The sequence below is a fragment of the Mastigoproctus giganteus genome, chromosome 4 (genome assembly GCF_048544385.1).
Source record: "Mastigoproctus giganteus isolate SK-2022 chromosome 4, ASM4854438v1, whole genome shotgun sequence".
In the NCBI taxonomy this organism is placed as follows: domain Eukaryota; kingdom Metazoa; phylum Arthropoda; class Arachnida; order Uropygi; family Thelyphonidae; genus Mastigoproctus; species Mastigoproctus giganteus.
In genome coordinates this window covers 20,838,173-20,863,053 of record NC_143578.1, presented here as the reverse complement: position 1 = coordinate 20,863,053, position 24,881 = coordinate 20,838,173, and the positions used below count along the sequence as shown (strand labels likewise).

The window sequence follows — 24,881 nt, the reverse complement described above, 5'->3', positions numbered from 1 at the left end:
TTGATGCCAACATGCACAACAATATCACCCTTTGTGCCCTTAAAAGATGATATCTGCTCTACAACATCATCAGAACACTGAGTTCATGCCTAATTTCTAGACATTCTTTGCACCTGGCACACACAAAGACATCCTCCTTGGCTAGATCATGTTCTGTTTCAGAGATTTCAGCAAACATTTCAAATGTTGCACATTTTTTTAGGCTGTGTGATGCGTTGTAGAAGTCAATGGGTCCAAGGAACACTCAGAGCAAATCAAACTTGCTGTAGCATTTCTCGGCATCCCATATACCTCCATGTTTTAAATGAACAGTTTAACATCCTAAAACTGACATTTTTTTGTTGTGTTATTTAGTTTAGTATATAACTGAGTGTAATGCAACTATACACTAAATATATTACTATATTTAGTATATATTGGTTAAGTATGTTATTTAATATTTAGTATATTAAGTAGTTGTATTATTTTCCTTACAAGCAGCTCCCATAGTTAATCTTTTCCACAAATTAGTAACTTATTTATGCACATAGAAATGGACTCAATTACATAGTTACATTAAAATTCACAATTGTAGTCAATCACATTTTTTCATACATACTGAGAACCACTGGACACATCATGCATTCCCACCTGGATTTTTTAAATATATGCTTTTAAATAAATACTTTTTAAAACAATGTATATATTTAAAAAGTCCAAGTGGAAGTGTGTGTGACATGTCAAATGGTTCATCAAATTAAAATATCTTTTTATACTCTAATATCAATTAAAGTTGGCTATAGAAGGTTACATAGGCTTAGAAATCTGTGGATGCAAAGAACTATCAAGAAAAGCTTAAATATTTGTAATGTTCCAAATGATCAAATTATGAAGAATAGGCTGCCATGGGAATAATGTCCATGTATAGTCATGAAATAATAGCAATGGCCAGATAATAAATTGTTCTTTTAATCAATGTTGAAAATGCAGAAAGAAATTTTATTTTAATTAGTCCCATAACACAATGTAGTGTATCATTTATTATCCAATTATTTGAACACCTACATGAAACACAACTCATTTTTTATTTCATTGAAGAATTCAAGCATGAGATTATTCAGAAAGTACAAAATCTCGAAAGCATGAAAATACGAAGGAAAAACTTTGAGCTTTCTATGGGCATCAACAATAAAGTGCAAGCAAGCCACAGGACCGGACCTGAAGCTTTGATATTTTACAGGGAGTGAAATGAGCAAAACATGGCCCACAGAACTTGTTAAATTAGTATTGACATACTTGCATAAGACATTATCTCACACTTGACCGAGTTAAAAACCAAACTTAGAAATATTTATTTACAAGAAGTAATCTCATTGTAGCAATTACTATTTACTTACACATCCCATGTAGTTTCTTGTGGCACTATCTGCTCTAGAAATTTTCCAAACTGATTTTTGATTAGTTCTGTCATTTTCAAAGCAGTTGTTCAGTTACTTCTCATTTTTCCCATGGTCCACAAGTCTACATCCAGTTTCAGCTTTCTTGCTTTGATATTATAACAACCAACAGGTTCCATAATATCCCTTATTACTTTACAAGTTACTGCAAATTAATCTGCATCTTTCCAGTGACTTCCTCCATCTCCAATCAGCAATTTCTTTGAACCTTATACCACCCCTATTCAAATAAATTCCACCTTACCAAAGAAATTCTTTCCGCTAAATAAGTAGGGTTTTCCAATAAGCCTGTGGTCTCTTGAAGCCAAACAAGACAGTTATCATATAATCCCTTCTTTTAGGTCTACGCCGAACTACAGACACAATATTTCAGTTAGCATTAGTTGAGTCATATGATGCAAGAAAGCAAGCTTATAAGAAAATCAGCAAAACAAAATAAAAAAAAATAAAAAAAAAGAACCTCTTCCCATTTCACCCATCTGGTCAGGTCACTCCAAATGTTTGTCTAGTTCAGCCTTAAATTTATTTAAGCTATCAGTTTCCACAACAACAGTTGTTGTTGTTGTTTGGTTTATAGGAGCATTAGCAACTAAGGCCATAACACTCAGGGGATATGCAGTGGTCATTCCCTGACCTTTCCGCATCCTCCGTATTTGGTGGTCACGGGCTCGAACCCCAGCCCCAGCCTAATCAAGAAGAGTATGCTACGCACTGCTGCTCCTGCCCACCTGGCTATGGAGGCACCCCACAACAACAGATGGAAGTTTGTTCCAGCAATCATCTACCTGTTGGCTAAAGGCAAACTTCCGCACATCTAAAACTGTCTTTCCTTAATTTGAATCTATGCCCCCTCAGGTTCTTAGTCTCAGCAAGAGGAAGTATCCTATCAGCATTAAGCCTGCTCAACCCATTCAAGGCCTTGTACACCTCGATCAGATCACCTCACAGGTGCCTAGTCTTCAGATGCTACAACTTGCAGAATTTAAGCCTCTCTTGGTAAGAGAACCCCTTTGCCCTTTGTTCCTCTTACCAATCTTGTTGCCCTTCTCTGTACTCATTATAGCAACTCTACATCCTTCCTAAAATGAGGCTTCCAGACCTGTACGCAGTACTCAAGGTGTGGCATGACCATTGCCTTATACAAAGGTATAATCACCTCCTTGTCTCTGCTAGCAAAATTCCTATATATCATTGACAAAACTCCATGACTTGCTCTGGCAGCCTGTCAGCACTGCTCAGAGCAGGTCACGGAGTTTTGTCAATGATATATAGGAATTTTGCTGGCACAGACAAGGAGATGATTATACCTTTGCTTATTTCTCAGCATTTCTTCAGCATAAACTTATTTTGTGACTAAGCCTCAGTTTGTTTTTGATTAGATCCCCACAGGGATAACCACATGGATCACCAACATAAGTTGGAAACATCAAGTTCCCACTAAGGTTACACCATTTCGAACAAAAAACAGCTTGTGTCTGATAATCCACCTCTGGTGCTGAATCTCTGGAGAAAGAATCACCTGGTACAATACCTGACATCTCTGTAACTTCCAGCCCAAATTTTTTTATTACTCTCCTGGACATCCATTAGTAGACAAGTTTTGGCTACTAATGGATGAACTCTCTCTCTCTCTCTCTGTCATATAAAAATATATCATTATTCAGCAAAAAAAAAAAAAAAAGTCTGCATATGTGCTACAGCAAGTACAAGCAATAGGACTGCAACTCATAAGTGAATCACCAGAGAAATTCTTTCCTCCCTCCCAGTTATGTCAATCTAAGCTTACCTATGGTTATCTTAGTAGAAACCATATTTACTGCTAGATAAAAATTAAAAATACATATCACAAAATATTCAATTAGAAATATTACAAACATCCTGCATTACAATTTTAAATATAGAGCTGCAATTCATTATACATTATTGTAAAATACAATGTACATAAACTGCCACACTAATTAGCTATACTGTATTATCAATTCCTGGTACTGAATATTGTAACTTTTGAATCACTCATTTAGTTAGATAAATAAATATACTAACATAATTAGAATGATAAAAACTTCAATAACACTACACACTTAAAGCAAGTGAATTTACACAAAAACTAAGCCATTTTGCTGTAACTAAAATAAGTTCCAACTGAGTGAACTGAATGATATCTGAACTTTAGTTCATTTATTAATATTAACAGTTTGAAATGTTTTTTTTTTTAGTTTTTACCATACCCAACAGTCAAAAACAGACTCAGCACACTAAGGTGCAGTTAATAAGTTTCATCTAAGCATGCTCCAGTATCATTTTATTTGATAGCTAATATCCTCTATGTTACGACTTTCACCGCAAAAGTACAATACTGGCATATGCTAATAAAAAAGAAATTATGGTGAGAGTATAAAGACAACATATGTAAAGTAAACACATACAAACCTAAAACAGCAGATAATTGACTATCTTCAGGGCTACTCATGTAACCCATATATGCAAGATATTCCATTGTTCTCTGGACATCAAGAGCGGTTGTTAATCTAACAAAAAATTAAAAGCAGCTATAAGAAATATATAAGATGATCACATAGACCTCAGTACTATATCAATTACATGTATATTTTATATAAGAGAGAAAAAACTGTACATTTAAATAATATAGTAGACTTCCAATTATCCAGGGTGGATGGGAAACAAATTTGCCCATATAATCTACAAAATGAAAGGAAAACTCAAATATGACAAAAATATAAATTCATTTACATACATACTATATTCATATTTGTAAAAAAATAAATACTAAAGAAGATTCAAAATAAAATTTAATATGAACATATAAATTTTTGATAAAGGAAAACAATAATGTTTGCTTTTTTCTTGAATTACCTTCCTGTGTAGTACTATGTAAATTTTGAAGCATCATTATGCATGTGAGAGTGGCATACATGATGAATCTCTACGCAATTACATGGCACACATGGTGGACAGATAGGAATGCAATTGCATTCTTGTCTGTCCACACAAAAACAAAAAACTCTGAAAAGAACTTTAAAATTAACTGTACTGTAATTAACTTAAATTAATTTAAAATTAACTCCACTGTAATTAATGGAACATTAAAAAAAAGTAAAAATAAAAATCACCTTTAATGGATTCCATATATTTCTTTTTGTTCCAACAAAAGTCCCAACAGACTTTTAAGGGAAGTAGAGACTCAAGTTAATTTACAAAATGGATGATTGAGAATCTACCATATAATAAAGAATTTTGACAGTATAATTAATGCACTTTTAGTTCTTAAGAAATAAATCAAGTAAATGTGCTCTCCCATTTAGTTACATCTAATCTATACTGAAAAACTTTCATGACATGAAATCACTCTGATATTAGATTTATTCCGGAATCTTCTCTTTTAGTTCAGTGATATTCAGAGAGCAATTACAAAAAATATTCTTTCAAAAGAAATCAGTAACTGATGAAAACTTGTCATGTCGTGGAAACTTTTCAGCAAAATTTTTAGAAAAAGAAATTTTGTAAATCTTAGTAACTAACAAGAAAGCACATTTGCTCAATTTAATACCCTGATGTTAGTTTTTAAGAAATGAAACTGCATTATTTATACCTGTTAATTTTTTTTCCCCCAAAAAATTACATCAATTTGTTCAACTGATATTGTGAAATAAAAACCACTAGTTCACAGTGCTGCACTTGGTATAATAACGGCACAGTTACAAAAAAAAAAAAAAAAAAAAGGAAAAAGAAAAAAACTTGCAATGAATAGCATGCTTGTACTAAGTTTTTACTCAAAATTTAGATAACAGTGAAATAAAGTTGCAGTAAAATATTTATTTTTTGCATTCTTTTGTTACAATTTAATATAGGTTGTAATCTTGCATAGCATGTAAGAAATAAAATTTTGGCCACAATTAGTTGTGTAGCAAAAACTCTTGGTAACTCCTATCTTTTACAATTGCAATATATTTTCAGTGCACTGGAAGACAAAGTTAAAAAAAATGAAGCTGAAAGTATGATGAGCCAATGTGAGTATACTGATCAGTTGTTTGTTTGTTTGGTTTTTAGGAGCATTAGCAACTAAGGCCATACTGCTCGGGGATATGCGGTGGTCATTCCTTGACCTTTCCGCATCCTCCGTATTTGGTGGTGACGAGCTCAAATCCCGGTCTAATCAAGAAGCGTGTGCTGCGCACTGCTGCTCCTTCCCACCTGGCTACGGAGGCGCCATACTGATCAGTAACGACTCAGAAATTTTGCCTGGGGTGGGGAAGAGTTCATGTACACTGGAAGTTTTTACAAGCATCAACACATAACAGTACAAGATATAAAACAATATTCTTGGGGGAGAGGGTCTTTATCCTTCCCAATGGACATTGAAATGATTCTGAAGTTATTTTTTTTTGTGAATGTTATCATAAAAGTATTTACAATTATGCATCAATATTCAATTCATAAAGCAAAATGTCAGTGTAAAATAACCAGATCTATACATAAAACTGGCTATCCTATTTATACTACAGGGTTATTTAAAATTTTCACTACCCAAAATGAAAGAGCAAATTTTCTTTTATTTTCTTAATCACACATTTTAACAAAACCACATCAGTATTCATTATCTCTATATGCAGGACATAACTGTTAAGTTACACTTAAATTCACCCATACTGGTTTGGATGTAACTAAATATTAATAAAACATTCCCTGCCTGAATGTGTTTAAGTTGAACAGTTATTTTTTTCAAAATCACACATGAACATCCTGATTAACCAGTGTCAATGAAATCAACAATTTCATGGGAAAAAATATATATATTAAAAGATTAATATCTTCAAGAAACCTGAAGATATTATCAATGATTATTGTTATTGTCTTAATATAAAACAGAGCTACAGGGCTCAATAGATTCTATGTTGAAAATTCTATCAATGTTCAGCGACCCTACCTCATTTCAGATTCACGGTCGTTTATATGCATGTGCCTAGATGAATAATCTGCTATTAATATCTTGACACACACACACTTCCAATTTGGGATGGGATTTTTCGATTCCATCTCAACATCATTTTCCAATTTGGGATGGGATACACTTAAATAGAAGGGGTGCAAGAGTGTTTGTTGATGCTATTGAGGAGTGTTAAGTGGGTCGAAAGACTGCTAGCTTGGAGGGGACGGGGATTCATAGACTAAAAGATTAACAGTAGCTGCAGGCAGAGGTGAAAGTGATTCTTGCACTGCTTCTACTAGAATGAGCAGCGGCCTGGAGGGGGAGGTGTCAGGGACTAGTAGGAATCATCACGGAACAAATAAATACATGGGCTGTGTTAGGATAACTAAGACTAAGAACAGGTGCATGTATACTTGCATGTACACCAATGCAAGGAGTATAGTAATTAAATTTGATGAATTTGAAGTGCTGGTGAAGACATCAAAGGCAGATATTGTTGGGATATCAGAGACGTGCACAGATATAAGCAGTGTAGAATTAGAATTTGGGGAGTACAATGTGTACAGAAAGGATAGGAAGGGAGGATGGGTTATGCAGTTAGTTAAGAAACTCATAAAATCTAAGGAAGTGCATCCAATTAACATAGATGGACGGTGCAATGTTGAGTCAGTTTGGTGTGACATAAGCACTGGGAAAGTAAAAATGAGAGGAGTGTGTTATAGGCCTAATGACTAATGAGTACAACGAAAAATTGTACAGAGAAATAGAGGGGGCCAGTAAACAAGAATGTCTCATGATAGGGAAATTTAACTTTGCAAATATTGACTGGAAGTTGTGGATTGGTCACTCGCACACTAGCAAGACTTTTCTGGATTTCTGGTTGCCTCTCGAACATGAAGCAGCATGTTCGAGAGGCAACATGCTGCTTCATGTTCAAATACAGTTCGAGGAGCAACCAGAGAGAGTAATACTCAAGTTTTCAGCACTGATTATTCGTGCATTAAGAATTTACAGATAAAGGAACCACTAGGTGGCAGTGATCCCAGTGTACTGAAGTGGGATTTACTTAAAAGATACAACTACTATCAAGGGTAAAGGGAAGGGTTTGTGCTTTTGTAAAGGTGACTACAGTGATCTCAGTCAATTTTTACTAATTCTATACAGTGGGAACAACTGATGATGTTACCAAAGCAAATTCTAAATTTGAAGCATTATAACTAAATAATTATAATTCTTCAGATTACGATATAATCTTAAATAAATGTAATAGTTATGATTATATCAAGTTTGTCACTAATTTTGTTCTTTTCTCCTCTGTACCAGGTTTATTAACTTTAGGAGCCATAGTGAGGGGATTTTTAATTTAAAATAAATGTAAAAGAGCAGTATAATCAGTGACATCAGTACAGAATTCAATTGGAAAATGGCGAATGTAAACAAATACAGTAATCACGTGACTTGCTGTTTTCTTTTTCCGGCACTGCAAGACAGTGTTGAATCTGTTTAGTGTGAAATAAGCACTGGCAAAGGAAAAATGAGAGTACATGTGTGGTATAGGCCTAATGAATCTGATGAGTATATTGAGCAATTGTGCAGAGAAACAGAGTGGGCCAGTAAATCAGAATGTCTTATAATGGGGGATTTTAACTTTCCAGATATTGACTGGAACTTGTGGTTTGGTCACTCACACACTAGCAAGACTTGTGGATTTATTGGATGACTGTATTCTACAGCAACATGTTCGAGAGGCAACCAGAGGGAGTAATACTCTTGATCTGATTATCAGCAGTGATTATTCATACATTAAGAACTTGCACATAAAGGAACCACTGAGTGACAGTGATCACAATGTACTGATGTGGGAATTACTTAAAGATGTAACTACCATCAAGGCTAAAGGGAAGGGTTTTTGCTTTCATAAAGGTGACTACAGTGGACTCAGACAGTTTTTAAATTCTGTACAGTGGGATCAACTGATGATGTTACCAACATTGAATTCTAAATCAGAAACCTTCAGGGACTTAATTTTGGAGGCTACTAGACTTTTCATTCCAACTAAGAAATACTGTTCAAGGTTTAGGCCTAAATGGATGTCAGATGAATTAATGAGGCTCATGGCAGGAAGAAGAATGTATGGGATGCATATAAAGAAAGTATCAGATGACACAGAAGCCTATGGCACGTATAAACTAATCTGTAATTAAGTCCCATAGGAGGTTAGGCAGGCGAAGGCAGATTAAGAGAAATCTTTGGCAAAGGATGCAAAGAAAAACAGCAAAGGATACTTTACTTATGTAAGCTCTAGAAGGAAAGGGATGAATCAGAATGGACCACTTAACATAGATGGATTGAATATTGATGATCATGCTCAGGTAGCTGACAAACAATGAGAATTTTGCATCTACATTCATACATGAGGAGTCATTCAATGAGGGGAGTGCCAGAAATTTATCAAACACTAACAGGGAGCTGAGTGATTTTGTAATAACTGAGAGCAAAGTGGAGGAGAAATTGTTGAAGTTAAACATAAGGAAGGCACCTGGGGTGGATGGGATCTATCCAGTTATATTAAAGGAGGCAGCAAAGGAAGTAAGAAAACCCTTAGCCATAATTATGAGAGCTCCCATAATTAATAGAGGTCCCCATGGATGTGCAAATGTATCACCAATTCACAAAGAGGGTTCAAAGGTGACAAGTAACTACAGACCTATTAGTTTAACTTGTGTTCCGGGGAAAATAATGGAATCACTGGTTAAAGAAGCAGTGCAGGATCATCTATACAACATTGCAGTAATAGTTAAGACACAGCACGGGTTTGTTAAAGGGAGGTCTTGTCTGACCAATTTGATTGGATACATTGGATGTGGTCACAAAGGAACTGAATGCCAAAAATAATTTTGATATTATATACTTGGATTTCAGCCGACCGGGCTAGCCGAGTGGGTAAAGTACCTGCCCGGCAACCCAAAGGTCGCGGGTTCGATTCCCGCCTCGGGCTTGGATCAAAGTACTGCAAAAACCTTGGGAGGTGCAATATGGCCACAGAAGCCGATGCGCCAACAACTACCACATCACACTTGGATTTCAGGAAAGCTTTTGAAAGACATGAAAGACTGCTGTACAGATTGAGGTATGGCATTAAGGGTAAGTTGCTACAATGGATAAAGGGATGCTTGAATGGGAGATGACAGAGTGGTAATCAATGGACACTGCTCTTCGTGGACAAATGTTGTTAGTGGAGTTCCACAGGGTTCGGTGTTGGGTCCACTGTTGTTTTGTATATTTATCAATGATATTGATGAAGGTATATCAGGTTTAATGTCCAAGTTTGCAGATGATACAAAGGTTGGCAGGGTTGTTAATGACAGTAAAGACAGTATGCTACTCCAACTGGACCTAGATAAGTTGAGAAAATGGGCTGAGAAGTAGCAACTGAAGTTTAACAGTGACAAATGCTTAGCCTAAGCAAATTTAAGACTGAGCTAGACAGGCATTTAGAACGAATGGAGTGAAATAGGAGCATATATTTTTTTTTTGATGCTGCATAAGCTTGCTTTCTTGCATCAAATGCCTCTACTAATGATAATCTGCATAGTATGTATACATCCGATCTCAAATACAGTAGACTGTAAAATAAAATTTTTTACAGTCTACTGTATTTGAGATCAATTTTTTTACAGTCTACTGTATATTAAAGGAGGCAGCAAAGTAAGCAAGCAAACCCTTAGCCATAACCATAATTACGAGAGCATCCTTGGAATCAGGGGAAGTCCCCACTGACTGCAGATGTGCAAATGTATCCCCAATTCACAAAGGCAGGTCAGAGGGTGACATGAGTGATTACAGATCTGTTAAGTTTAACTTCTGTTGTGGGGAAAATAATGGAATCACTGGTTATAGAAGCATTGCAGAATCAGCTAAACAAGACTGCAGTAATAATCCAGACAGAGCATGGGTTTGTTAAGGGGAAAGTCTCGTCTGACAAATTTCATGATTCAGTTACAAAGGAACAGTTACAAAATGTGATTCAGTTACAAAGGAACTAGATGCAAAAAATAATTTTGATATCAAATACTTGGATTTCAGGAAAACTTTTGATACTGTTGCACATGGAAGACTACTGTACAAATTGGAGCAGTATGGTATTAAGGACAAGTTGCTAAAATGGATAAAAGGATGTTTGAGTGGGAGAAGACAAGGAGTGGTAATAAATGGACGCTGCTCTTCGTAGACTAATGCTATTAGTGGAGTCCACCAGGGTTCGGTTTGGCCCACTGTTGTTTTGTAAATTTATTAATGATATTGATGAAGGTATATCAGGCTTAATGTCCAAGTATGCAGATGATACAAAGGATGGCAGGGTTGTTAATGACAGTAATGGCAGTGTGCTGCTGCAACAGGATCTAGAAAAGTTGGGCAGATGGGCTGAGAATTGGCAACTGAAGTTTAACATTGACAAATGCAAAGTACTGCATATGAGTAGAAGCAACCCCAGAGAAACGTACCAACTGTGTGGTACTACACTTACGGTGGTAGAAAATGAAAAAGAGCTGGGAATAATTGTGTAGTCAGGTATGAAGTTTTCTGTGCAATGCAGACAGGCAGGTCATGGGGTATTGTCAATGATATACAGGAATTTTGCTGGTAGGGAAAAGGAGTGATTATCCCTTTGTAGAAAGCAATGGTCAGGCCACACCTTGAGTACTGCATACAGGTTTGGAGGCCTCATTTTAGGAAGGATGTAGAGTTGCTGGAATGAGTACAGAGAAGGGTAACAAGATTGGTGAGGGGATCGAAGGGGTTCCTCCAACTAAGAAAGGCTTAAGCTCTGCAAATTGCAGCATTTGGAGACTAGGCACCTGTGAGGTGATCTGACTGAGGTGTGTAAGGCCTTGAATGGGTTGAGCAGGCTCAATTCTGATGGGATTCTTCCTCTTGCTCAGATTATGAACCTGAGGGGGCACAAATTAAATTGAGGAAAGACAGTTGCAGAATAGATGTGTGGAAATTTGCCTATAGCCAGCAAGTATTTGATTGTTGGAACCAACTTCCATCTGTCATTGTGGAAGTTGATAGCCTAAATAAATTCAAGGAGTAACTGGACAAACTTTTATATGGAGTGGATGTATACAATGTGTTTTTATTTATTTATTTTTTTTTTTTGGCTGATGCTACTTAGCTTGTTTTCTTGCATCACATGCCTCTACTACTACTACTACCATCTATGATCAAGACAGTCAAAAAGTCTAGTCCACTTAAGGAAGGAAAAGTCCCATATAATAATTTTAACTTATTTCATTACATTTTAAATTTTAACCATTCTTGGTTAAATTTTAAATAATTATTTTGGTACGTCTTCTATCATTCAGTTTCATGGAGGTGGTTTGACGTACTTTTGGGTTGGGTGGGGTCTTTTGCCTTCGATTTTGGGGTATGTCTAATTATTCATGGGCTGTGATTGCAAGAATTCATTAAATTATTTTTAGCTGTTTCTATTTGGAGAGTGTCACCTTGAAGTAATTCTACAGACCTGATTGAGATAATCTCTTTTATTCTTTTAAATTGTTACTGTCTAAAAAAATTGTTCTATTTCTAAAAATTTGTGGCCTTCACAAGATCCCCTGATTTAACATGACCAGACTATTAATTGTAGAACATGATAAAGGCAATGTTGCATAAAAATAACGTCCATAGTTTTTGGTTCCTCTTTCAAGTGGGGGAACTGAAAGACAACATACAAGCCAATACAGAATGAAATTAAAAACATAGATGTTCAAACATTACAAAAGGTATCATCAAATATGATGAAAAGAGTCTGTGCATGCATTCAACTAGGCAGGCATTTTCAAAGCTTTTAATTTTTATAATTACTTATCATCTTTCTATACATTAAAATAATTTTCCTCCTAGTGATATTTATTCAGCCAATGGGAGGAGAGATGAGGATTATGTAGCAATATGTAACAAATACTAAAATACGTAACAGAAGCTTGTTTTACCACAGTAAAACAAGCTTCTGTTTAAGTATTCATGCGCTATGTTTATCTAACATGACCAAGGAGTAACATGTTTGATTTTTATATGTAATGTATTTATGAATTCATAGCAAAGGAAGAGACACAATGTCGAAAGCTTCTGTAAGTATTTTATTTTACTTTATCAAAAGAAGCAAGTGCAGCAAACAGGGGGGGGCGAAGCCCCCTAGTAGTTGTTATAATAATTATAATGGCATAATCTAATGTATAAGAATTAATACATTTTAATTACTGTTATTTGGGTTGTGTGGATAGTCACACTGTACAATGCAAATCCAGCATAAAATTTTCTTCAATATAATACTGCAGAATGATTCTAAAATCAAAGTACTTACGTCCACTGAGCAAGATATCCTTGCAATGTGATCCATCCCTTTTCATTAGTAGGTACCATACTAGCAACATCAGGACCCCACGGCATTACAGGACACACACTAAAGAGATCCTGAAGTTCTGGTGGGCAAAGGCAATTGTCTTTGTCCTAGTATAAAGCTTTATTCAGATTTAAGAGTTCCTTTGGCAAAAAAATTAACACTACATTTCTACAAATTTATTAAAAATTGATAGAATATTAAATTTTAATGATAACTTGGATTTCCTTAAGATAATTTTTTGCAATAATTTTACAATATTTTAGAAAAAAAAATCACATGAATCAACAGAATTATTTTGCATATACTGGAATAAAGCTAACAACATAGGATTATTTCATCAATTCATAAGGTTTAGTATGGCTTTTCAATTTGGCTGAAGCATGGTTTCTGAATTTTTTTTTAAAAAATAGTCAATATTTTTTATCATTAAACATTTTATTAATGGTAGTTAAACCTTCACTGTAAATTTTCTTCAATTTTAAGTGTGTTTTTATCATCTGTGAAAGCAAACAAACTAGAAAGGCTGCAAAAAGCATATGGGACATGAGTATATTATTGATGAATTGTTGGGTGGCCAAAATTCATCAAAAGGAAATATGTATAACATAAGTATGGCAAAGTCACTGTTCAAGTGTTGGTCTGGATAAACGGGTTGAAAAATTAATCTGATAGGTTATAAAAACCAAAGTAAAATGACATAAACCATTATAAGAAATGGTAGGAAATTATACAAAAGTATAACAGAACCTAGAACTGGGAAGCGATATGCAGTGAATAATGGGAAGTGGAGTGGTCTGAGAAGATTCGAGGAGTCTGGAATAAACTTGCAATGAAAAGATAAAATTATTAGTTTATATAAATTTTGACATGGAATTTGGGTTAATTCAGAGTGGGATGTTATCGAAACTGGAAGAGAGACTTGCACATCTCCTAAATTTGAAGCTAGTGGGACTGCACGAGTTTATTATAATTTTCACGGACCATTTAATAAAAAAAAAATGATAAGTTATTAATATTTTTATTGTGGAAGGTGTAAAAAATGTGCCATTATTATATGCAGATGCCAGTGTGCCATTCAACAGTAGTTTGCAATTGTCAAGAATCCTTGAATGAATTAAATAAAGTTCATAGAGAATGTCATGAAAATTAGTTACATAAAAAAGTTGTGAAAATGGGGAGAGTCAAAGAAAATAAATTGTAAACTAAATAACTAAAAATTAGAACAAACAAATTAGTGTATCCAGAAACAGTTTTGAATGAAGATGGAAGATTAGACATGGAATCTAAATAACCAAATAAGTAAAGCAGGAGGTATTAGTAGTGGCAATGATGCAAGAAAGTAAACTTATACAGCATCAGCAAAAAAAAAAAAAAAATTGTCTATGTTTCATTCTCACATAAGTGCCTATTAGCTGACCTTTGAACTTCCCCATGCTTATCAATGTACGTAATGGAGGTAACTTATTCCAACAATTAAAACCCACTGGCTATGCAACCCAGTCTACACCTCTTCCTCCATATTTTGAATTTTTGGCCCCCTAGTTCTAGTATTCTTTATAACCATAAAAACAAGTTTTTATGGTTATAATGACCTTCAATTGTTTTATGATTCTCTTCCCCCCAGAGCCTTATAGACCCTAATCATATTCCCTCTGGTTACCAAGCTCTATAACCTACATATTTAGTCTTTCTTATACAACCACCCTTATGCCTATTTCATCATCCACACTGCTCATCCTTAGAACTTCAAGAAGCCCAATGTCTTTTTTTTTTTAATGAGCTATCTTTTAGTATTTTTTAGTATTTTAATGAGCTATCTTTTAGTATTTTTATTTTTGAAAGCATCTCAGCAAAAAATGCAACAGTATTAGACATACAGTGCAGGGAAGCCCTAGGCTTTTGCTGCACTGGTAAAAAAAATAAATTAATTAAATAAAATAAAAATAATTAATTAAAAATAAAAATGACAAATAAATAATAAAATAAACTACCTATTTTACTTTCTCCTCATGTAGGGAAGAGGGAGTCAAATAGATAATTTATTTTATCGAGGAGGGAGTCAACTGACCATCGAATTTCCCCAGGTTGTTAGTCTCAACTAACCATGGAGGTAACTTATTCCAATAATTAACAATTCATTGGCTAAAAGAAAACTTCCTGCAATCCAGCCTAACATCATCTATAATTTGAATTTATGGCTCCCCCTAGTCCTGGAATTATTTTTAACAGTGAAAATTCAAACCAACCCTCATTCATTTTACTCTTACCTCTCAGAGCCTTATATACCTCAATCAAGTCTCCTCTAAGATGCCTAATCTCCAAGCTCTGTAGCCCACATATTATAAGTCCTTCTGCATAGAGACTCCCTTTTTCCAATCTCACCAAGCATGTTACCTGTCTTTGGACCCTTCCAAGAAGCTTGATGTCTTCTTTCTTTTTAAGCTGCAGTATCCATACTTGAACATGGTATTCCACATGTGGTCTTACAATTGCCTTATACAATAAGTTTATGACCTCCCTATCTACACAAGCAAACGTTTAATAAATTATTGATAGGACACCACAGGGCCCTCCTTGCTACTGCATGGATAACTTCATCTTTGCGTGTACTGTATTCTCCCAAATCCATTTCTTCCTTTTATCTCTTTGCTCCAAATGAAATATGGCAAAAGGAATTAGCATGTTTATAATACAAGTTTAATGCCTATTTTAGCTTATGAAGGTAAAAAATAAATGAATTATAAAAGAAATAATGTCTTTATTTTTTCATATTTTCAATGGTATTAAACAGGATATAATTCAAATATAAACAAAGGATATAATATTCAAATATAACTGCTCTCTGTGCACAATAATATTGTGCACAGAGAGCAGTTATTAGCTTAGCACACAAGACTATAAAGCGTTTAGGGTGTAAGCCTCAAGCTATGGAAAAGTCTAGATTATGTATATATGCTTTAGAGACTATGCTTTATAGTCTAAATACATCATACACCATCAGGCATCTCTCATATTGTGGAGTTATACTTCATAACTATTTTGCCATCACTGCATCACTCGGGTACCTACCTACCCACCCACCCACCGAAGAAGGGCCAAATAGCCCTGAAACGGTGCTGTCTGGGTGGTGGTATCCATCTGAGAATAAGTAACATTAGTCTTCTCCTCAGGTGAAGCGTTACTTATTCGAAGTAGTGCAATATCATGGCAACTCATTGTGAAGGTATTCACAATATGAGATATAACTTAAAACGATGCGGCTTTGCTAATATTCTGTTCATTCAGATTTGGCTATGTATTATTGATGCTTTTGCACATACTTATACATAGCTTAGCACACAAGTTAAGTTAGAATCTTCAAAAATGAGTTTTATGAAAAATAACAGGAATATTGATGATGCTCTTTTAATTATATTACATACTAAAATGAAATATTTTAGTAATTTACCTACCTGATCATGCTTTTCAAAGACTGTTGTGAGAAAATGATATCCCTGATGAGTTAATTCTGTTGTACTTCCTGGCGGAATACGTAATCTACAACAGGAAAAAAAAAAAAAAAAAGTCTTGAGAACAGTGAAAAATTAAGTGAAAATTTTTTACTACTTACTATTTTTTTATATACAGCAAAGGTCCATTAATAAGAGACTACACATATACAGCAGGGTTAATAAATTTCCATGTACAGAAAAAACAGTAGGAGATTCCTTGCCATTAGCCATATAAATATGTTCAATGATATTTAACAATACACATGGCCATTCTGTTTAAGAGCAATGCATTTAATTTAAAAAGGATAGAGATTTGCTAACATTGGTGTGATCATACGAGTGGAGGGGGGGGAATTGCTATTTAAAAAAATCATCTAGAATGGGGAAGGGATGGATTGGTAGGTTGTTGCTTGTTTTCATTATGCTTAATTTATGTAATATTACAGACTATAAAGCTCTTTCTCTGTTTTACCATGATGCTTGGTTTTAATTACACCAATGAATACAACTCATCTGAAGATTAACAGTAATGTCACAATGTGTTCAGCAGCTCTTTTGTTGCATTTCATAAAGAGTGGTTCAGATAATTTGTGAATACCCTATACAATATGGAATGGTTTAAATTGAACCATTTATATTTTGTTAAAGTACAACTATATGTACTACTTTATACAATAGTAAACTATATGCATACTTCAACAAAGCACATAGATTATAAGCAAACAAAATAACAAGTAGTGTTATTTTATTTTGGTTATACATCTTTTCTGCTTTCCTTAATGAAGAAAAGCTGGCTATATTATCATACAATGATAAAAGTAAGATGTAAAAAAAAAAAAAAAAAAAATCTGCTTTTTTCCACATCTGGAGGGGGAAAAAAGTGACCATTTTTAAATTCAATTCACACAAATATACACAACTTACTTAGGATAGAGATAATCTTTCGATAATAATAAATTATCATCATAACCAAATCTCCTAAGAACAGCCCATGTTGTTTCATGTCTTCCTCTCTGAATGAATAATGTGTGTAGATACAGAAAACCTACAAAAACAATATATTTTGTATTTTTAATTTAAGATCTGGTAGTTCTTTTATAAAATTAAAAATGAAACTAAATACTTTAAAGAAATATGCATTTTTTCCCCCACCAATCATTCATTAATTAAATAAGAGTAGGGTACATAAAAGTTTTGTTACTTTAACATGAAACAGAAATATTTATTAACCTGCTGTTGTTAGTCCATCATCAACAACTCCATCACTGATATTTTTCCTAACTATAGCTTTCACATCATCCAAAGCTTGGGCTTGAAGAGGAGTATTGAAGCACCTTCGCTGAAATATATATTTCAGTATTTGAAATGAAAGAAAAATCATTCTTTTTAAGGTAATACATATTATAATATTAAAAAAAAAAAAAATCTGGTGGGAGCATAGGAAATTTTTTTGATAACCTAATCCAGGATCTCCAACCTGTATCCCACAATGCTGTTATTACTTGCCTGTGAGTACTTGCTTTTTTTTTTTTTTTGGAAGGGGAGGGGGGGGAGAAGAATAAAAATTTATTTGAATTATATCTATCTTCTCTGTGTACAATAAATACTATGCCTAGATAACAGTTGTTAGCTTAGTAATTTAATATATCAGCTTAGCATAATTGTCTTAAATTCACATGAAATATGTGGATTTAATTAAATTAAGATAATTTTCTCTCCTGTATCCGTTTTAACTCTGAAAATTAAAGAAAAGCTATTTTTACTTTTAAAATTATCCCTCTGACTAAGGTTACCTATCATACACACAGGTCTAGTGACCTACCTACTTAATGACTTTCTACGTTCACTGATAATAAGCATATAACTCAAAGTTTCTAAAGAAAAAATAAAATCATGCACTTCCTGAAAGAAGAATATACATACATACAAGAAATTACTGCAAGCTCAAAACAAATAGAACTTGGCAAATTCATATGATATTAAATATTTCAGAAGTTGCTGCCAAATAAATAGAATTCATACTTAGAATTAACTTCTAACTTCTAAAAAAAAATTTTTTTTTTGCACATACATTACATAGTTACATGTATGGAAAATATTAGAGTTATTTCCTTTTAGATCCCAATTTGCAATGAAGTAAAGACAACCCTCCTACCTTATTTTTTGTTACACTCTGAAACAAAATTTTTGGACTTCATTAGACAGTGAGTTGTTCCAAGACAGCAGAAATTAACAAACAATCATTTGTATTTTTCTGTTGTAATTTCTTGACTGCCTTACAGGTAGGTACAAACTTCTGATGATTTCATCCACTAGACTGGAATACTAAAAGATTTTATCTTTATATCCAATATATGCAAAACTTTCTTTTAACATTTACTTCTTGAAATATCTGAATTAAGGAAGAGTTGAAATCGAACTTAATTATAGTCTGCCATTTTTCTTTTCTTCCTTTTCTTTTGCACAATTCATTTTGCATGAGCCCATACTGTTAAACTTATAAAAACATGAAAGATCTCTCAAGCAAACATTGTTAACAGCAGGATGTGTAGTATTAAACTTACAATAGTGATGACTAAAACTTAGATTCTTAAAGATGGGAAGGATTAAAGAATAAATAGTAAGTATACATTTGTTTTAAACAATCTATATTTAACAAACATACAGAACATAAATTATCATCACAGAAATACAAGTGAAGCTTAAATAACATTTCCATTTTCAGATGCTTTAACTAAACAGTTCAATTTCAACCTCTAAATCTAGAATGGAATGAGAAATTAACAAAAACATATTAGAAGCATCAATATTTTACACTACTATATATACAATAGGATTTACTAACACAACTAATATGCAGGTTATAAAAAGTACCACTCAGATAACTGTTAGTGTTGGTCACTATTAACTCCTGAGTATTGCTGGCAATTTTTTGAACACACCAGAGATTTTTGAAATTTTTCCACAAAAAAAAAAAAAAAAAAGAAGCAGCAGCAGCAGAATCTAATGAGGTGGTAACTGCCTTTAAAACAAACTATGAACATTAGGTGATAGTAAAAAATATCAGGAAGAACAGCCTTTGAACAGGCAAGGGTTACAATAGCATTTGGAGTTTCAGTGAGTTTAGATATTAGCTACATTAGTGAACGCAAAGAATTGTGTTGTGAAACAAATTATGAGGTTTCTCATTGGTTCATTTTCTTTTTCATGATCAAAAAATTTAAAAACACTGTTGCATTACAATTTTGTAAAAATTAAATGGCACCAAATAATAAAAATTACCAATTAGATTAAAAAACATAAAAAAAAACAACTGATTTTATAAGATATTTAATTTTTACAGTACTTATAGAAATGTGCTGAAAAAAAAAAAAGAAAAAGAAAAGTCAAAAACTATTTGCTGCTATGTTATAAATTTTTGAAAACAGAGTTGTGTTATCACAAGTGACATGTTGGGATAATAAAAAACCACTGTCATTATGAAACTGATATTTATTACTGTAACGCTGTTAAATAGAAAACAAAGTATGAGAAACTTCCATATTATAAACCACTAAAATGGGGAAACAAGAAACGACATGAGTATTATGAAAGCTTTACCCCTCAAATATTTTATTTAAAACTTTATCACTACATTTAGGATTATTATAATTTATGTTTATTGTATATATACACTGGTGTTCAAAGAAAGTGCATCACCCCTTAAAATTGTAATTGTCGTCTGAATAACGTAAATATATGGCAATATTTCTTACAGACTGCATCAGATAAGATTGACACACGTAGGTGATGATGTAATATTGCATCAGCTGTTACTTTCAGCTATATAAGCACGCTCTGCAAGAGTTGCAGCGATTCATTGCTTGTGTCAGGATGGCAAGTTATGTGCAGTTGACGCCACAAAGAAAGAAAGAATGCTATTGTTGCTTTACGTGAGGATGTTCTTCCCATCATATTGCTTATAGTGTGTCTTGTAATCAGTCGACAGTGAGTAGATTTCTTTCCGAACTCAAGAATACTGGTTCTGCTGACAGGAAAAAAAGAACCGAATGCAAACAAGTCTCTACGCCAAAACAGGACCGCGTTTTGAAGTGCTTATGCCTTAAACTGTAAAGCTTCTTTGTCTGAGCTGAAAAGAGAATGGGGAGAACATATAGGAGTGGTAGCAAGTGCAGTAACAGTCAGAAGATGCCTCTTCAAAAATGGACTTGTAGCTTGTCGTCCTAAGAAAAAGGTCTGATTAATTTGGTGTAAGGAAAATGTCAAATGGACCCCCAAGCAGTGGAAGTCAGTTATTTTCTCGGATGAGAAGAAATTCAACCTGCATGGTTCTGATGGGAGACAAACGATTTGCCATAGACGTGATGAAGAATACCATCCAGACTGTATGGTGTCTACAATGAAATTCCCTACCAGCCAAATGATATGAGGGTGCAGTTCGTATCGTGGAGTAGGTCACCTGCAGTTTATAAAAGGTTCCGTAAATGCCAATGGATACCTGGCTATATTGGAAGGCAAATTGCTGCCAACCATTAAAGACCATTTCAACCTGCCAAGTAACTGCATCTTTCAGGACAACTCTGCTCCTTCTCATCGGGTGAAAAGTGTAAGTAGGCACTTCTGTAGTTACTTTGGCTTCATTTCTGCATTAGAGATTTGACAGTAATGTGTTTACATTTGTTACAGGTGAAAAAACAGTTGGAAGAATAGTCCATTACACTCTTAACTGGCCAGGAAACAGCCCAGACCTGAATCCTATAGAGAACTGTTGGAATTGTGTGGAATCTGCAGTTGCCAGAAAGAAACCAAAGATCCTTCATGAACTTCAGGAAGCCATAATTCATGTTTGGAACCACGAACTATCAGTTGATTATCTTCAGAAATTGATCTTGTCAATGCCTCGACGGTGTGCTGCTGTAATCAGGGCCAGAGGTGGTTCAACTAAATATTAGTTTGCACCTGGTAAACGTTTCATTTTGTTTTCCATTTAAAATGATAAACTGAAGCAAACTGAGGGCTTCTGATAACATTTCAGCCATAACTGTCATGTTTACCAAAACTGTTGTATAAAGGTTGCAAATGCTCATTTTGGAATATTTTGAGAGCACCTGTCAAATATTACTTAGCTTTGCCTTAACTATTAATAAATATCTTTTGTTTATATTTCTGTTTGTGATGCTAGTCATTAATGTAACATACCATTGCAAAAAAGGGTTAGAAATGTGAAATTCCCAGGTGATGCACTTTCTTTGAACACCAGTGTATGTGTATAGTGAACTAACAAGAAAAATTCACTGATAAATATTCATATCAGACAACATTAAAAATTTTTAAAAGATGAAGGTAGGAAAAGGTTGTGTAATATATTAGATTACAAAGTAATTTTAATTTCAAGTCTAGTGGGCTGCTGTAGGGTTTAAAGGAAAAGTTAGACCCTTTAAACTGTCATATACAGGGCAAGTCAAAAGTTACTTCACATTTATTTGTCAGAAAGATGCAAAGATGCAATAAAAGATACAAGATAAAAATGAAAGAATTCTAATAGTGAATAAAGAAATCTCATGATCCTTCTGAAATTAACATTGAAAATGCTGAAGGAATGGGCAATTTAAAGTGCATGAGGGCCCACACGGTGTGCGCCCTCATGCAGCACAACATCGCTTCGCAATAAATGTGTGGGCAGGTATGGTTGGTGGCTGCTTAGTCGGCCCATACCTGTTACCATCCCACATGAACTCCGCTAAATATCGGATCTTTCTTGAACAAGTTCTACCAGGGTTACTTGCCGATGTTCCAGCAAATGTGAGACGCAACATTTGGTTTCAACATGACGGGGCACCTGCCCATTATGGAAGGTGTGTTCGTAACCATTTGAACAGGTGTTTTGGGCGTCGATGGATTGGCCGTGGTGGACCCGTTGCCAGGCCCCACGCTCACCTGATTTATCAAGCCTTGATTTCTTTCTGTGGGGGCCCTCAAATCTATCGTGTATGAATCGCCTGTGGAGACGGAAATGAATCTCGTCTGCGCTGCTGCTACTGTCAAAGAAACTCCAGATGTGTTCGACCGTGTCCGCCAATTCATGCTGCGTCGGTGTCACGCATGCATCGCGTCTCATGGTGGAACCTTCAAGCATCTGTTGTAACATAATGGAATGCATCCATCTCATACTCCATTGTTAATATTATGTCAAATAAATGTTTGCTACTAATTACTGTCATGTCATTTCTGGTTATGGGTTCCTATGTGATTCACATTCCTATAGATGTTACCTACCTCCCCTAAACGTTTGTACCAATATTTTTGAGACACCCTGTATATTAAATATGGCACAGAACATGTAATAAAAATTCGGTTTGTATGTGAAAAAAACCTATTGTAGTCTTGGAAAAAACCACTGCCCCAAGAAAACATGATGCGAAATTTCTGCATGCATTTTATGTATATTTAACATAGTATTTCTGTTACAGGTAAAATATTAGCTTACCTGAAATTGATTAAGTTCATAATCATTAAGAATTCCATCATTATCATAATCACAGATCTAAATGCAAAGAAATAATAATAAAATAAATTAATACAATACAGTTAAGTAATTGCAAAATTCTGAATAATGATGGCAGTTAAAAGCAAAAAAAAAAAAAAAAAAGTAGTTCTTACCTTGAACACCCTAACAAGAGCTTTTTTACATTTATCTGTCAGCTAAAAGTAAACAATGCACATTATTTCAATTACTACCCAAGGGAAAAAAAAAAAAAAAAAAAAAAAACACGATATAACAAAATGATTACTTTGTAAGTACAGTAAACCCTCGATTTAACGGACCAGACAAATAATAATAAAGTAATGTACATATTAATCTTGACCATATTATTTTTTTTACGTTATACAAAACTTTTGTTATTATTAATTAAAAATTAATAATAATTACCTATTTCCATTATTGTTTTGATAATTACCTACTTTTATAATCAAATTCAGGAAATTGTTTTTTATTCTTTCTGGAAACGTGTTCAAATAGCTGTTTTCCCAGATTACAGATAACAGAAGGTGGCAACTTGTGAGCTGAATGTGACTCGGGACACTAAACTGCAGGTCTACCAACTCACTTTGTTTTGGTCTCAGTCTGCCTCAAGCTATCGTGCAGTCAAGTTGTATAGTGTTTCTGTGATTTCTGAATTGTGACTTTATTTGTTAAATAATTTTGCAATCCTTACAATTTAAAATGACATCAAGTAATAGACGAGTTAAAAGAAAGTGTGTGAACTTAAATGTGGCAGAGAAATTAGAAAAAAGGCGTCTCAGTATCACGTGTTTCTGAAATTTACGGTGTAAAAAAAAAAATTTCTGATATCCGTAAATCAAAGGCCAAATTGCAACATTTTTCTTTAAAATACAGTATTGATAGCTCTAAATGTGGTTCTACAGAGGGGAGTAGAAAACAGATGAAAGTTGCGCAAGATGGTCCTTGAGGTTGTCACAGACATTCTCTCAGATATGCCAGACAAGCTGTACTTGCTACTTGGGAGTCTAAAACGCTGATGGAACTGATATTCGGGTGACACTCAAGTCAAGTGGACCCAATTTCGGCGCAGTCCGGACGGTCTGTGACAGCCAAATCCTCTGCTTGCACCTTCACAATGGTGGGACTGTTAGTAATCCTGGGTATAACCTCCATGCACAAGTACATGGTGGGTGACCACCCAGGTGTGAACCAACGTAAGCAGGGGTTGAGGTGTGGCACCCACACCACATGGAGGAACGCCGCCCCTCTATGTTACCAGGCAGTACTAGGTGGAAGATGACTCTCATCAACCGGTGAAATACCACCACTTTGCTTATTGGAGGCGTGAAGTGGTGGAACCCATGTTTAGTCTCTACAGCTAAGTTCCGGTCAACCCTTCCCTATCTCTTCCATCATGCAGTATGATTGATGACTTTTGAGGTTATGATGAACATCGTGGCGAGATCCAATATTCCTTACATTTCGAGGGTACAGCTCTAAAATGGTGTTCGCAGGCCGGACGCTAGTTAGTACACCGGACCGAAACTATTGGTAACTCTCTAGGAGGCTTCTGGATCAGCTAGTGTATAATCTTGCTACCTCTACTCTGCCAGATAGTGACTGGAGGAAGTCCGAGTAGTGTGTATGCGGGGAGCATTGTCGAGGTCACGTTATGTCAAGGATCTGGGTATATTCTTACCATGTGTACGCCATAATCAAAAATTTCATTACTTCATACAGCATGTCCCACCCACTTTTTCTTACTATTGAATACACCATGAATTGTCAAACTAATAGAGCAAGCTTATCTGCGAAAAGATCTAAACATCCCAAGGACTTCCTAATTCATTTCACAAATATACGTGGTCTCAATTCTAATCTCAACGATGTCCATTTCCACTTGCAGTCTGCCAAACCCCATGTACTTTTTCTGACAGAATCTCAGTTATCGGTTGATTCAACTACTGCTCATCTCAGATGCCCAAATTATTCGCTGTATGATTCCTTTCGCCTCAAATATGTCAGTTCTGATATTCCCTGTCAGAGACTTGGCAATTTGGAATCTCCTCTCTTTGATCTTCTCTGGCTTAAA

The 24,881-nt window shown here is 34.6% G+C and overlaps 1 protein-coding gene across 5 annotated transcripts in view; it reads right to left on the bottom strand.

Moving 5' to 3' along the window:
* Positions 1-24,881, bottom strand: part of Miro (mitochondrial Rho GTPase) — a 202,438-nt gene that overhangs the window by 78,447 nt on the left and 99,110 nt on the right. For all 5 annotated transcript variants that reach the window (XM_090371388.1, XM_090371387.1, XM_090371384.1 and 2 more), the window contains exons 9-15: positions 22,945-22,986; positions 22,772-22,828; positions 17,515-17,623; positions 17,209-17,329; positions 16,246-16,330; positions 12,755-12,900; positions 3,867-3,964 (exon numbers count right to left, since the gene is read on the bottom strand). In XM_090371388.1, coding sequence (XP_090227514.1) covers positions 3,867-3,964; positions 12,755-12,900; positions 16,246-16,330; positions 17,209-17,329; positions 17,515-17,623; positions 22,772-22,828; positions 22,945-22,986 — 658 coding nt within the window. The remainder of the gene's footprint in view (positions 1-3,866; positions 3,965-12,754; positions 12,901-16,245; positions 16,331-17,208; positions 17,330-17,514; positions 17,624-22,771; positions 22,829-22,944; positions 22,987-24,881) is intronic.